Raw genomic sequence first — 12,007 nt, 5'->3', positions numbered from 1 at the left:
CTCACGGGCCCAGCCGCTCCGCGGCATATGGGATCCTCCCAGACCGGGGCACGAACCCGTATCCCCTGCATCGGCAGGCGGACTCTCAACCACTTGCGCCACCAGGGAGGCCCATACTGAGTTTTTTCCTACCTTTCTTGTTCTTTTATACGTGTGTGTATGTGTGTGTGTGTGTGTATACATATATATATATATGTATGTATGTATGTATGTATTTTGGCCACACCACGCGGCTTGTAGGATCTTAGTTCCCTGACCAGGGATCAAACCTGGTCCCTCAGCAGTGAAATCGTGGAGTCTTAACCACTGGACAGGCAGGGAGTTCCCCTACCCTTCCTATTCTTATTCATTTTATTTCTTTTTCTTGCCCAGTTGCACTGGCTAAAACCTTTAGTACAATATGAATAGAGCTCGAGATAGTAGACATCCTTGTCTCCTCCAGTAGGGTTTGCTGTTTTTTTTTAATTCGGTTGGGATCATCACTCTGCCGAGGGGAAAGGTCCAGAGGAGAGGGCTGATGCTGGGAGAGTGTCCTGGAGGATCCTGGGGTGGGGGGTGGAAGGCCCTGTGGGTGGGCTCAGTGGCTGGTGACTCTTTCACAGAGGTGGATGTCCTCTTCTGATGGCCTCTGTCTTGTCAGGAACCGTGTGGGTAGCTGAGCGTGAGGGTGAGGAAGAAACGGGGAGACGGAAGCTGTGGGGTTTCCCGCAGCGTCAGTACTGTCGTGTCTGAGTGGGGCCTGCAGTCAGCAGCGTTGCTGGCGCATTCAGAGTTGGGGCCGTCGTGTTGGGCCGGGCCTGGGACTTCCTGACAAGCTCAGTGAAGTGGCAGGGCCAGGGAGCGTGTGCTGATGGGGCTTGAAGCTGCTGCTTGAGGACACATCACCCTGGGGCTCTGGGGCGCTGGTGTCAGCAGTGAGCTGGGAGGGGTGATGGGCGGGGAACCGGGTGTTGAACCGAGATGCTGGGCGGGGCTGGGGGGTTACTAGAGGTGACAGGGTCCAGGGTGTCGTTGAGGCAGAGGATGAGGTCACTGGCAGGAAGAAGAGGTCAACACCAAGGGGCTGGGAGTTGAAGGGTGGTCCACGGGAATATGGAGACCACCAGGAATTCAGGCCTGATGCAGCGATGCGGCAAGGGCTGGGGTGGGTGGTGGGCGGTGGGCGGTGGGTGCGGCCGATGGCCGATGGCCGATGGCCGAGTCAGCCAGGACTCGTGGGTGGAGGAGGGGGAAGGGGCTGCGGGCTGCAGCAGGAAGAGGGGTCGTGGCACTTCCAGGCCTGGGGGCGAGGCGGGGAGAGAGAAAGCAGCCCCGCAGAAGGCTGGTGGGAAGAGAGCAGGGTGGAGGGGCCGCGGCCCGGGGGGAGAGCAAAGGCTGAGTGACGGGGCTGAGGGCGTGGGGGGCTGCTGGAGCCTGGCCCCGGGGGAGGGTGTCAGGACTGGGAGTCGGAGAGCAGGGTCAGGAGACCCCTCCTCTGTGCCACGTCTCTCACGAAGCCTCTCTCTTGCCTCCGGCACACGTCGTGTGAGACTCTCAGGAGGTGGGGCCCCCACCACGTGTGAACCCACTGCACCTCCGCCGCGGGGACTGCTGCTGGGCCACCTCGAGGAGACCACCTGTGTGCCAGGCCAGGCTGCCTGCAGGGCAGCCCCTTGGCCGAGCAGGTCTAAGGCTTTCTACACTTGAGTAGTTACTCAGGCGCGTCCTTTACGGCTGGTGCTCTCCGCCTTTGTGGTCCAGCGCGGCTGCCGTCCACGCTCACGTCCTGCTTCCAGTTTGCACGTGTTGATCATCAGGGAGTTGAGTATCTATCTGGATGCTTCCAGTGGGGTCCATGCTCTGTCCCTGTGTGCGGCCGTCATGATTGATGTGAGGACCACTTTGTCCTGTTGATTGCAGATGTTTTTACTCAGTTGACCATTTGTCTTTTGCTTTTATAGGTTTCGTTTTGAATTGTTTTGTTTTTACAGTGCAGACATTTAAAAAATCTAGTGCAGTCGGATTTATCGGTTTTCTTTTTGGTTTCTGGGTTTTGTGTCAAGCTTAGAAAGGCTTTCCCCTTTGCTGGGATCACACAGACGTCTTGCCTTCTTCCTTCTGTTACTCCTGTGGTTTTATTTTTCCTACGGCTGTGTCAGTGATGCATCTGGATTGGTTTTGGTGTGAGGAGAGGGGTGGCGTCCGCGCATTCGAGCAGGCCTCCCCTGAGGCCCCTGCTCAGTTCTCCCGTCTGCGCCTCTGCTGGCCACTCACTTCCATACACTCTCTCCTGGGCGTCCTGGCCCCTGCTCACCGTGGACACTGCTCGGCCCCACTTCTCAGGGCCCTCCTTCCTCCGTCTGCCCCTTGCTGGCCCTTTCCTCGCATCTGGCAGCCTGTCCTGCCCTCCTCCTGTGGCTCCTGTCCTGTCCACCGCTGCCGGGGGTGCGTGCGGGTCCCATCGTCTCTCCTGCCAGGTCTCCTGCCAGGTCCACCCCCGCTCAGATCCGATCACATCACTCATTTGTCTGGAAGCCTCTGGGCTCCCCCGGCCCAGGCCGAGGCCAGCTCCTCTGCTGACCCTGGCCCGGGCTGGTCCTGTTAGTCCCCGCCCCCCGAGGCCGCACCTGATACCTGATACCTGACAGGTGTGCTCACACCTGCCCTCCCTGAACAGAGCACTAAGTGTCGTTTGGAAGAGGTTTACCTCCACATGGCTCAAAAGCCAAACAACAGGAGTGGCCCAAAGCTCTGGTGCCGCCCACCTGCGCCCCTGCCCCGCCCCCGCCCCGCCCAAGGCCCTTCCCATTGCTTCTCTCGGAGTCCTGTGTTTCTGATACAGGTTTACACGTGTGTTCACACAAAGGTTGCTTATCATGTACAGATTTTACACCTTTTTTCCTTCACTAAACAGTTTTTTTTTTTTTTTTTTTTTTGGTACACGGGCCTCTCACTGTTGTGGCCTCTCCCGTTGCGGAGCACAGGCTCCAGCGGCCATGGCTCACGGGCCCAGCCGCTCTGCGGCATGTGGGATCTTCCCGGACCGGGGCACGAACCCGTGTCCCCTGCATCGGCAGGCGGACTCTCAACCACTGCGCCACCAGGGAAGCCCTGTTTTTTTTTTTTTTTTTACTAAACAGTTTCTTAGTGACCTTCTCGTGAGGGTGCTAGGAGGCTTCCTCACAAACCCCTCAGGGCCTTACTTAATGACCCTTTGATAGACATGTAGGACTTAAAGGCTGCTGCAGTGAGGGGCCTGATGGTAGTGCTGTGGGATTAGCTTTTAGAACGTTCTAGAACAGGCCTGCTGGAGGCAGGTGAGTGCCCCTGGGGACAGCTGCTCTGCTCGCACGTGCTGTCACTGTGGAAACGCTGCCCTGGCCGCACCCCCAGATTGGCCCCTCCATGGGTCCCGCACCAGTGCGAGGAGGAGCCCGCTGCCCACCCGCCCCGCTGCTTGGCTCCGTCCTTGCTGCTCACGCCCCCTCGGCCCACCCCGCCCTGCTGCCGGTGCCCCCAGCCCCTCCCTGGGGCCACCCCGGGGCCACAGTGGCCCTCCTCCTCACCAGCGCACGTCCTGCGCCTCCTCTGAGGGCAGCCAGTTTTCCTTGTCCCCCGACCCTAGGCCACCCCCAGGCCAGGCCCGTGGGGCAGGGCTGGGGTCGGCCTGGCCAGACCCTGCCCTTGGGGCGTCGGATTCCCTCCCTGAGCAGGTCCCCACCCGAGGCTGCCCTCCAGGTCCCAGCACGTGGCCCCGGGCACGGACCGGGTGGGCCCCCAGCTGGCTGGTCCTCTGCGGGACAAACGGTGCCCTTGGTGGACTTGTGCCCGCGATGGCCAGATATGCAGCGGGGATGGGAGGCTTCCCAGGTGAGCCGGGCTGGGGCGGAAGGGTGAGGGGATGGGCCAGGGGGTCGGCCCAGGGATGAAGCCCAGCTTGCCTGTGGTCCCCGAGCACACAGACGCCTGCAACGCAGCGGGGTCAGCTCTGCCTTGGGGTCTCGGCAGCCAAGCCCCAGCCACGTGCCCGTGACATTTACATGCCCTCACCTGCTAACGGGCACGTCTGTGTGTGTGACTCTGCAGGATGGTGACACACACTGCGCTCTCCCCAGAGTGGGAAGCAGTTGGTCACTCCCCATCTTTTGCTGTCGTAGATAAAGCTACAGGGAAAACCGGCTCCAACCCACCTTAAGCAGGACAGGGAGGCGAAGCCCCCAGAACCTGAGGGGAGGTGGGCACCCCACTTCCTCCCACGCCCCGGCCCCTCCACCCTGCCCGTTCATCTCTCCTTTCCTCTCTCTGAGCGAGGCACAGCCTCCCTGTCCCTGGGTGAGTGAAGGGACACTTCCCGACCCTCAGAGGCTCTGGCCTCTTGCTACACTGTCCCTGATTCTCACAGATGCTGGGAAGTGGGCACGAGAGGCAGGATGGTGGCGCCGTCAGCAGGGCCCCACAGGTTTAGGCCTCAGTTCCCCAGGTGGGAGATGGGGATAATGACAGGGACGTGCCAGTGCAGGGCTGGGACAGTGGTCGGGGAGGGGCCCTGAGACACTCAGGCCGGCGTGTGTCTGTCCACACTGAGGGCCTGAGCTGGGGCCCATAAGCCGGGTGTCCAGGGGTACTCTCGACAGACTCTGGACATAGTCCAGTGGCGTGGGCTCAGAGGATGAGGGGCAGTGGCCACTGTCCTTCCAGAAGGCTCCTCCCACCTCAGCCCCACACTCCCATACAGCGCCCCAGGCATGGAGCTGAGAAGTGGAAAAATCGTCCAGATTATCTCTGTTTGACATTCCAGGGAGGCTTGGGGCAGGATTTGTGGACTGAGGCGGCAGCCGCCCTGCTTGGCCCCCTTGGCCTGGGTGTGGTGTGGTGGTGGTCAGTTGTTGAGACTCCACGGAGCTGTCCTGGCCTTTGTGGCTCAGCTGAGGGGTGAGTCTTGCAGCTTGGGGGCAACTGTTCCTGGACTGTGTGGCTGGGAGGAGGCGGAAGAGTGGGGCTTGAGGAGGGGGAACAGGCGGAGATCTCAGACTCAGCCTGGGGGGGCCGGGGGCTGGGCGCTGTGCTGCCCCCCATGGAGACTGTTCCAGGATGGGCGCCCACTGCAGCGGGGTCCTGGGACTCCCTGGGGTCAACTTTCTCTCAGAGGAGGCAGTCCAGCGGCCCAAGGACCCACCCCAGGTCACATGCCCCAGGTCCTCAGGCAGCTCCCAGCAAGGAGTGCTGCTAAAGGGGCCCAGAGGGGACCTGGGGCTTCAGGCAGGTGGGTCCCCCAGAGTAGGGGGCTGAGGACCCGGCTGAGCTGCTGTAGCCCAGCAGGAGACCAGAGTCTCCAGTGTGCAGTGCCCGGGCCGTTGGGGGCCCACAGGGAGCAGGTCTCTATCCTGAGCCCCGTGCTGCCTGGGGCGCAGGGGTGGGCCTGGGTGAGGCTTCAGATCCTGCCCCAGATGTATTTTCATGGGTGGCCTTCAAAATAAGAAAACAACAGCTAGAAAACACAACATCTGTTCAATTTGGTGGTTATTCTGTTTTAGGTTGTTTTCTGTCCCTTACCCTGCTCCCCCGCATGCAGGGGTCTTAGTTCCCCGACCAGGGAATCGAACCCGTGCAGTGGAACCATGGAGTCCTAACCACTGGACCAGCAGGGGATTCCCCTCTAGGGGAACTTCTGTAGGACGTGGGCATCAGAATCTCTTTTCTTGCATAAAATGATGGGGTAGATGACATCTCCTAAATCTTGTCACACGTAACAAACTCGGGCTGTGGCTCTGATGTTGGCGCCCACTTGGAGAAGATGGTCCCTGAGGCCCTGTGAGCCCGCTCTGCCGTGGAGCCTTGGCCTGCAGGGTACTTCCTCCCTCGTGGAGGGGGCGGGGGCGGCATCCTCTGTGGGTCCCCCTCCCCTTCCCATGGCTGGAGGCGGGGTCGGGGTGGCCCTGGGCCCAGTGCCTTGCTCCTCCTTCCTGCGGTCTCTTGGGGCAGGCTCTTCAGAGACCTACCCCAGAGAGGTGAAGATCCCATGTGCGGGCTGGAGGGGGTCTCAGCTCCCTCCAGGGGAACATGAAGCTACCTGTGAGTGGCCAGCAGGGAGGGAGAGTCTTACAGAGCCAGTGAAAGCTCCGCCACACCTTGGGTATGGTCTGGGATCCACCTCCAGCCTAATGGGGGGGGGGGGGGGCTGGCACGGTGCCTGCAGGCCTCTGGCCTATCTCTGTCTCGGTGGAGAAGTGGTGTCTCGGGGGCAGAGGCGGGACTTGGGGGATCCAGGCAGGGGGTCTAGGCAGCTCACTGTCTGCCTGGCCCCAGCAGTTGGCAGAGGTGGCCAGCTGGGGGCTGGCTGCCTGGAGGGCTCCTTCCTGGGCCTCACCGGTCCCCTTTCCTGTCCCCAGGAAGCCTCTGAGGCCTGGCTCACAGAGCGGACAGCTGGAGTGCCAGCAAAGTCCAGGGCAAGGCAGAGCTGTAAAGCGAGGCTCCCAATACACTGGGGGTCCCGGGGCAGGAGGGACCTGACCTCATTTGATCTGGCCCGGGACAGTTCCCTTCCAGAAAGAAGGGGGCACTCACTGAGACCCCTGAGTACAAGTCTGGCCAGAAGAAGCCTGGGTCCGCCTCTAGATGGCCACAAGGTCTGGCCGAGTGGGAATGGGGACTCCCGGTGGGCAGGCTGAGCTGCAGGTGGGTACCTTCTAGGTGGAGCATGGCCATGGCCTCCCGAGGAGTGTCCTGGGACCATGCCTAGTGAGCACAGCGGGCGTGCTGGGCAGGAAGGGCCATGGTGGGGACTATGGGGCTGTGCCCCAGCCCAGCTGCCTGCCCACCTGTCTGTCAGGCAGGCCACCTGCACCTGTGTTCACACGACCAGGGCTTGGACCGCCGCCCAGGATGGCAGAGGGAAGCACCGAGTGGCCTGAGCTAGAAACAGAAAGCCTGGCGAGGAAGAGGCCCAGACTCGGGCGGTGAGGGGCTGGGGTGCTGGTCAGGCCAGGCCAGGCCCTCCGCCCTCCGCAACTGCACCGAGCAGCAGGGCGGCCCGGGGCCCAGGCAGCAGGGCCCGCCCTTGGGAAGGCCGTAGGCCACACAGCCCTCGGGGAGTCCGGGAGAGCCCAAGGAGAAGGTGACCTTGGCCAGCCCAGCCCGGCCCAGGGTGCACAGGTCAGGGGTGCTGCGGGGCAAGGGCTGAGCCGGAGGCCTTGAGGGGCCACCTCTCAGGAAGGCCGCCGCAAGCTGGCAGTGCTGCCCCTGCTCCCCTCTCTCAGCCGCACAGCCTTCAGAGCCCTTGCTGGAAACACCGTGTGTGGGGGCCAGGATGCGGGCACAGCCAGCCCCCTCCCCTCTGCCAGGATCTTCCGGGCAGGGCTTGCCCTCACACAGGGCGGGGCTCCGGGTGGAGCCCGTCCCGCCGTCTGGCCTTGACGCGCTTCCTGCTTCCTCCTCTCAGGCCAGCGGGAGCACCTGCCGTGTACAGCTGGGCCGCCGGCTCCTCCGAAGGGGAGGCCTTCCTGAAGACACAGTTGCCAGGCCCGCTGTACCCTCGGTGCCCTGGCCGCTTAGAGAGCCTCAGCCCCAGGCGCTGGGAGCCGGACCCTGGGACTCTGGACACACGCCCGCCCGGGCCCCCTGTGGCCACACCTCCTCGTTAGCACCGACCCCAGAAGGCTGGGGCCGTGGGGAGGGAAGGCCCCCGCCATGGCTGCTCCTAGACCCCACCTGGTCCCCTAAGGCCTGTTAGGTGAGAGGGGCTTTTAGGGCTCCCAGGGGCCTCTGCCCCTTGCCCTGGCCTCCCCTTCCCCTCGGCGAGGTGTCGGGGGGCTGCAACTTCATCATCTGGGTCATTAGCTTCAGACCCTGAACTGAGGCTGGCCGGGTCCAGGACTGCTTCCCACAGGGTGGGCACCCTGACCCCACGAGGGAGGGAGGCCTTGTCCATCGAGCAGCTGAGGTGCCAGGGCCCTGGGAGGCCGGCTGCAGGCACCCTCCCTTGCTGCCCTTTCTGCCTGGGGCCCGGGCCCCTCATGGCTGCCCGGGTCTGGTCACAGCGGGGGGCCTCCTGACCCAGCCTTGCCAGGGGCAGAGGACACCGAGCCTTAGAGAGGGGATGCCCCCCAGGGCACCAGTCCAGCCAGCTGCCCCGCCTCTCAGGCCCAGCCTGGCCCCCGTGCTTCCCCGTCCGGTGCCCCCAGCAGCCCCCCTGGCAGGCAGCCCCCGCCATGGCCGAGCACCTGGAGCTGCTGGCAGAGATGCCCATGGTGGGCAGGATGAGCACACAGGAGCGGCTGAAGCATGCCCAGAAGCGACGCGCCCAGCAGGTGAAGATGTGGGCCCAGGCTGAGAAGGAGGCCCATAGCAGGAGGGGCCAGCGGAAGCAGTCACAGAAGGTGGTGGCCGGCGGCTGGCCACAGAAGCGGGTCCTCTTCCCCCCCAGCGTTGCCCTTCTGGAGGCGGCTGCCCGGAATGACCTGGAGGAAGGCGAGTGTGGGCCAGCCACGCACGGCAGGCAGCCCTGTCCCTGTCCCTGTCCCCTGGTGCGGGCCTCAAGAGGTCCGCCAAGGGTGAGGCCCAGCGTCCTTAGCCACAGACCCCAAGTGGTGGGAGCCCCCAGGGTAGCCCTCATAGGCCAGCCTGTGGAGGGTCCTGCAGTGAAGGTGAGGCCTGGGGGGGGGGTGGGCGGGGGCCCTGGGCGGGCCCACAGGGCTTGGCTCGGGTGGGCTGGGAGCCACCCAGTCTTCGCCGCCTCTTGCCGGGGCGCTGGGCTTGGCTCGGGATACCTGCTTGCCTGGGTCCTGAGCCTCCATACAGGAGTATGGTGGAGCCCACCTGGCAGGTTAGAGCACGGGGAGCGGGGGCTCCCCGTACGGGCTGCCCCCTCGATGCCTGCCCCTGGCTCTGCCTGTGACTTTTTCCTTCTTCCCATCAGAACCGCCCCAGATGACAGGCCTGAACTCGGAGCAGGCCTCCTGTCCCTCTCCTGTGCCCACACGCTCACAGCCCCTCTTCTCTCCCGGGAGGCTCCCGAGGGCGCTTTCTGCCTCCCTCCAGGGCAGAGGCCTCTGCCGTAGAAGCTGGGGTGCAGAGGGCAAGGAGGGGCAGGGTGTGCCTCAGGCCGGTGCATGGGAGCTGCGGGGAGGAGGGTGCAGCTAGGGAGGGCCAGGCCTGGGCACCTTGGGCCCACACTCTTGGCTGCAGCGGTGCAGGGGTGGGGGGCTGCAAGTGCCAGAGAAGGGGTGTGTGTGTGTGTGTAAGAGAGAGAGAGAGAGAGAGAGAGAGAGAGAGAGAGAGAGAGAGAGAGAGAAGGCTGGGGGAAGCATGGGACCTGACACAGGGATGGCTGACAGGAGGTGCCAGCACCCAGGCCCGGGGGACGACGGTGGAGGTGGCTAGTGCCACAGGAGGGCCCTAGTGCCATGACTCAGGAGGGCGCCCTGCTGGAGGGTAGAGGCAGAGTGCTGCTGTCTGTACCTCGCTTGGGGGCCCAGCTCCTGAGCCCTTGGCCTGGGCTCTAGTGTCCCTCCTGCCACCTGTACCACCGCCTTTCTCCCCGTCCTCTGCTCTCCCGGCTATGCACAGCCGTCAGCCCAGGTACCCCAGATGCAGGGACCTGAGCAGGATGGCGCTGGCCTGTGGTGGGACTTCTGTGACCTGAAAGCGCTCCTCTCCTCTCTGCAGTCCGCCAGTTCCTCGAGAGTGGGGTCAGCCCTGACCTGGCCAATGAGGACGGCCTGACCGCCCTGCATCAGGTCAGCCTCGCTGAGGGTGCAAGGAGAGGACGGGGCCCTGGCCTGCGGCTCGGGCACTCAGGCCACGTGCTTTGCAGAGCTGCATCGATGACTTCCGGGAGATGGTGCAGCAGCTCCTGGAGGCTGGGGCCAAGGTCAATGCCCGTGACAGTGAGTGCTGGACACCCTTGCACGCCGCGGCCACCTGTGGCCACTTGCACCTGGTGGAGTTGCTCGTTGCTCGGTAGGGCCCGCTGGGAGCAGGTGTGGCTGGAGTGGGCGTCTCTATCGGGGAGGGGCCGCAGCTGGGCCCGGGGCAGGCAGGACCTTCCTTGCGGTGGGTAGTTCATCTGGAGACACCGCCCAGGCGTCTCATCTCTGTGGGAAAGTGTGCCTGGACCCTGGCCTCTTGTGTTCCCACTGACCTTTGCTTACCCTGCTGCACCCTGGCATGCAGAGTGGGACCTGGGCCGAGAGCACGGATGCCGCCACCCCAAGGGAACTAACACATACTCAGGGCAGTGTGGTCCTCTGCCTGCCAGGCTGCGCACACCACGAAGAGCACGGGAACTCCTTGAGGACAGGCCTTGACCTCCTGCTCTGGTCTTCTGGCCTTCCCAGGGTCTGCACAGGGAAATGCCATTCTGGTCAGAGCCACGAGGGAGAAATTGGCAAGGGGGGATACCTGGACACAGGTGGCTCCGTTAACGAGGAGGGCAGAGCAGGGCTGGGCTCCTCAACACCTGCCTTGGTGAATGGAGAGGGTGGTCAGCTTCCCTAGGGTCCAGGAGTCCCCCACTGGCTGGCCTTGGAGCCGTCTGGGCAACAGTCGTGGGTGTGTGGGTGCATGGCAGTGGCTCCCGTTTGCACACAGATGCCTTGGAGTGGGACGGGCTGGGTGTGCAGCGTCACGGGGCAGCAAGGGGGTGTGCACAGGTGTCCCCTAGCCCTACTCCGTGCCCCTCCACAGTGGGCACCCAGCCTTGTGTTTCGGGCCCTCCTTCAGCTCCCCGCAGCGCTCTCCTGACACCCAGGCTCTCTCCCCACCACCTTCTGCTGCCTGGGGCCCCCAGAGTCTTGGCACCCCCTCGTGGCAAGTGGGCCCACTGTACATATTCACGGGGGCAGAGGGGTGCCAGGATCCTGAAAAATCAGACATGGTGGAGACTGCAGGACAGCCCACCTGGCCCCAGGACAGCATCCAGGGCCAAGGGGCTGCCTCTCACTGCAGCAGGTGAGGCCTGGGCCCCTCTGAGGCAGCCCTAGGTGGAAGGCCTCTGAGAGGGTACTGGGGGCTTCCGCTGGGGGAGAAGGGCCCTGTGAACAGCGCCCCGTCCACCTTTCCCGCAGTGGTGCTGACCTCCTGGCCGTTAACACGGATGGGAACATGCCCTATGACCTGTGTGAGGACGAGCAGACACTGGACTGCCTGGAGACGGCTATGGCCAGCCGCGGTGAGTGCAGCCCTGCCTGCCTGCCTGCCTGCCTGCCAGGGCAGGGGGGTGCGGGTTGCGGCGGGTGGTGTGCTGGGGGTGGAGCCCTGAGCCCACTGCCCCGCAGGCATCACCCAGGACAGCATCGAGCGGGCCCGGGCCTTGCCCGAGCTGCATATGCTGGAGGACATCCGGAGCCTGCTGCAGGAGGGGGCGGACCTCAATGCCCCCCGGGACCACGGCGCCACGCTGGTGAGTTCGGGGCCGCGTGGGACCCAGGCAGGGGAGGAGGCTGCCGGCCGAACCAGGGCCGGGACTCAGGGGCCGGCGGTTTGCCTGCAGCTACACATCGCCGCGGCCAACGGGTTCGGCGAGGCGGCTGCCCTGCTGCTGGAACACAGGGCCAGCCTGAGCACCAAGGACCGCGACGGCTGGGAGCCACTGCACGCGGCGGCCTACTGGGGCCAGGTGAGGGCCTGTGGGGCGGTGGGGCCGGGCGGGCTCGGCGGCTCCGCAGGCTTCAGCAGCCAGGGCTCGCCGGCCCGCAGGTGCACCTGGTGGAGCTGCTCGTGGCACACGGGGCTGACCTGAATGGCAAATCCCTGATGGACGAGACGCCTCTCGGTGAGCCTGGGGCCGCATCCTCCCGGTGTAGGGGGCAGGCGGGCGGGCGCCCGTGACCCTCCGGCCACTCCTCCTCAGACGTGTGCGGGGATGAGGAGGTGCGGGCCAAGCTGCTGGAGCTGAAACACAAGCACGACGCGCTCCTGCGCGCCCAGGGCCGCCAGCGTTCTCTGCTGCGTCGACGCACCTCTAGCGCCGGCAGCCGGGGGTAAGTGCCCGCCCCTCCCGCCAGGCCCCCGCGGGCCCGCCCAGCGCCCC

General features: G+C 64.5%; 1 protein-coding gene across 5 annotated transcripts in view; it reads left to right on the top strand.

Annotated features, from left to right (window-relative positions):
• PPP1R16A (protein phosphatase 1 regulatory subunit 16A) overlaps positions 1-12,007 on the top strand; it is a 29,590-nt gene that overhangs the window by 16,454 nt on the left and 1,129 nt on the right. For 2 of the 5 annotated variants that reach the window (XM_082601480.1, XM_082601481.1), the window contains 7 exons: positions 7,418-8,445; positions 9,643-9,713; positions 9,791-9,936; positions 11,043-11,146; positions 11,253-11,593; positions 11,674-11,749; positions 11,828-11,957. In XM_082601480.1, the coding sequence (XP_082457606.1) occupies positions 8,187-8,445; positions 9,643-9,713; positions 9,791-9,936; positions 11,043-11,146; positions 11,253-11,593; positions 11,674-11,749; positions 11,828-11,957 (1,127 nt within the window). In that variant the 5' untranslated portion in view covers positions 7,418-8,186. Of the gene's footprint in view, positions 1-3,181; positions 3,850-4,777; positions 4,912-7,417; positions 8,446-9,642; positions 9,714-9,790; positions 9,937-11,042; positions 11,147-11,252; positions 11,594-11,673; positions 11,750-11,827; positions 11,958-12,007 lie in introns of those variants that run through there. The other 3 variants (XM_082601482.1, XM_082601483.1, XM_082601484.1) reach the window with 3 other exon arrangements.

Source organism: Mesoplodon mirus, assembly GCF_964341445.2.
Source record: "Mesoplodon mirus genome assembly, chromosome: 16".
In the NCBI taxonomy this organism is placed as follows: domain Eukaryota; kingdom Metazoa; phylum Chordata; class Mammalia; order Artiodactyla; family Ziphiidae; genus Mesoplodon; species Mesoplodon mirus.
The sequence above is the reverse complement of the archived record's forward strand: the minus strand, read 5'-3'. Positions and strand labels throughout refer to the sequence as shown.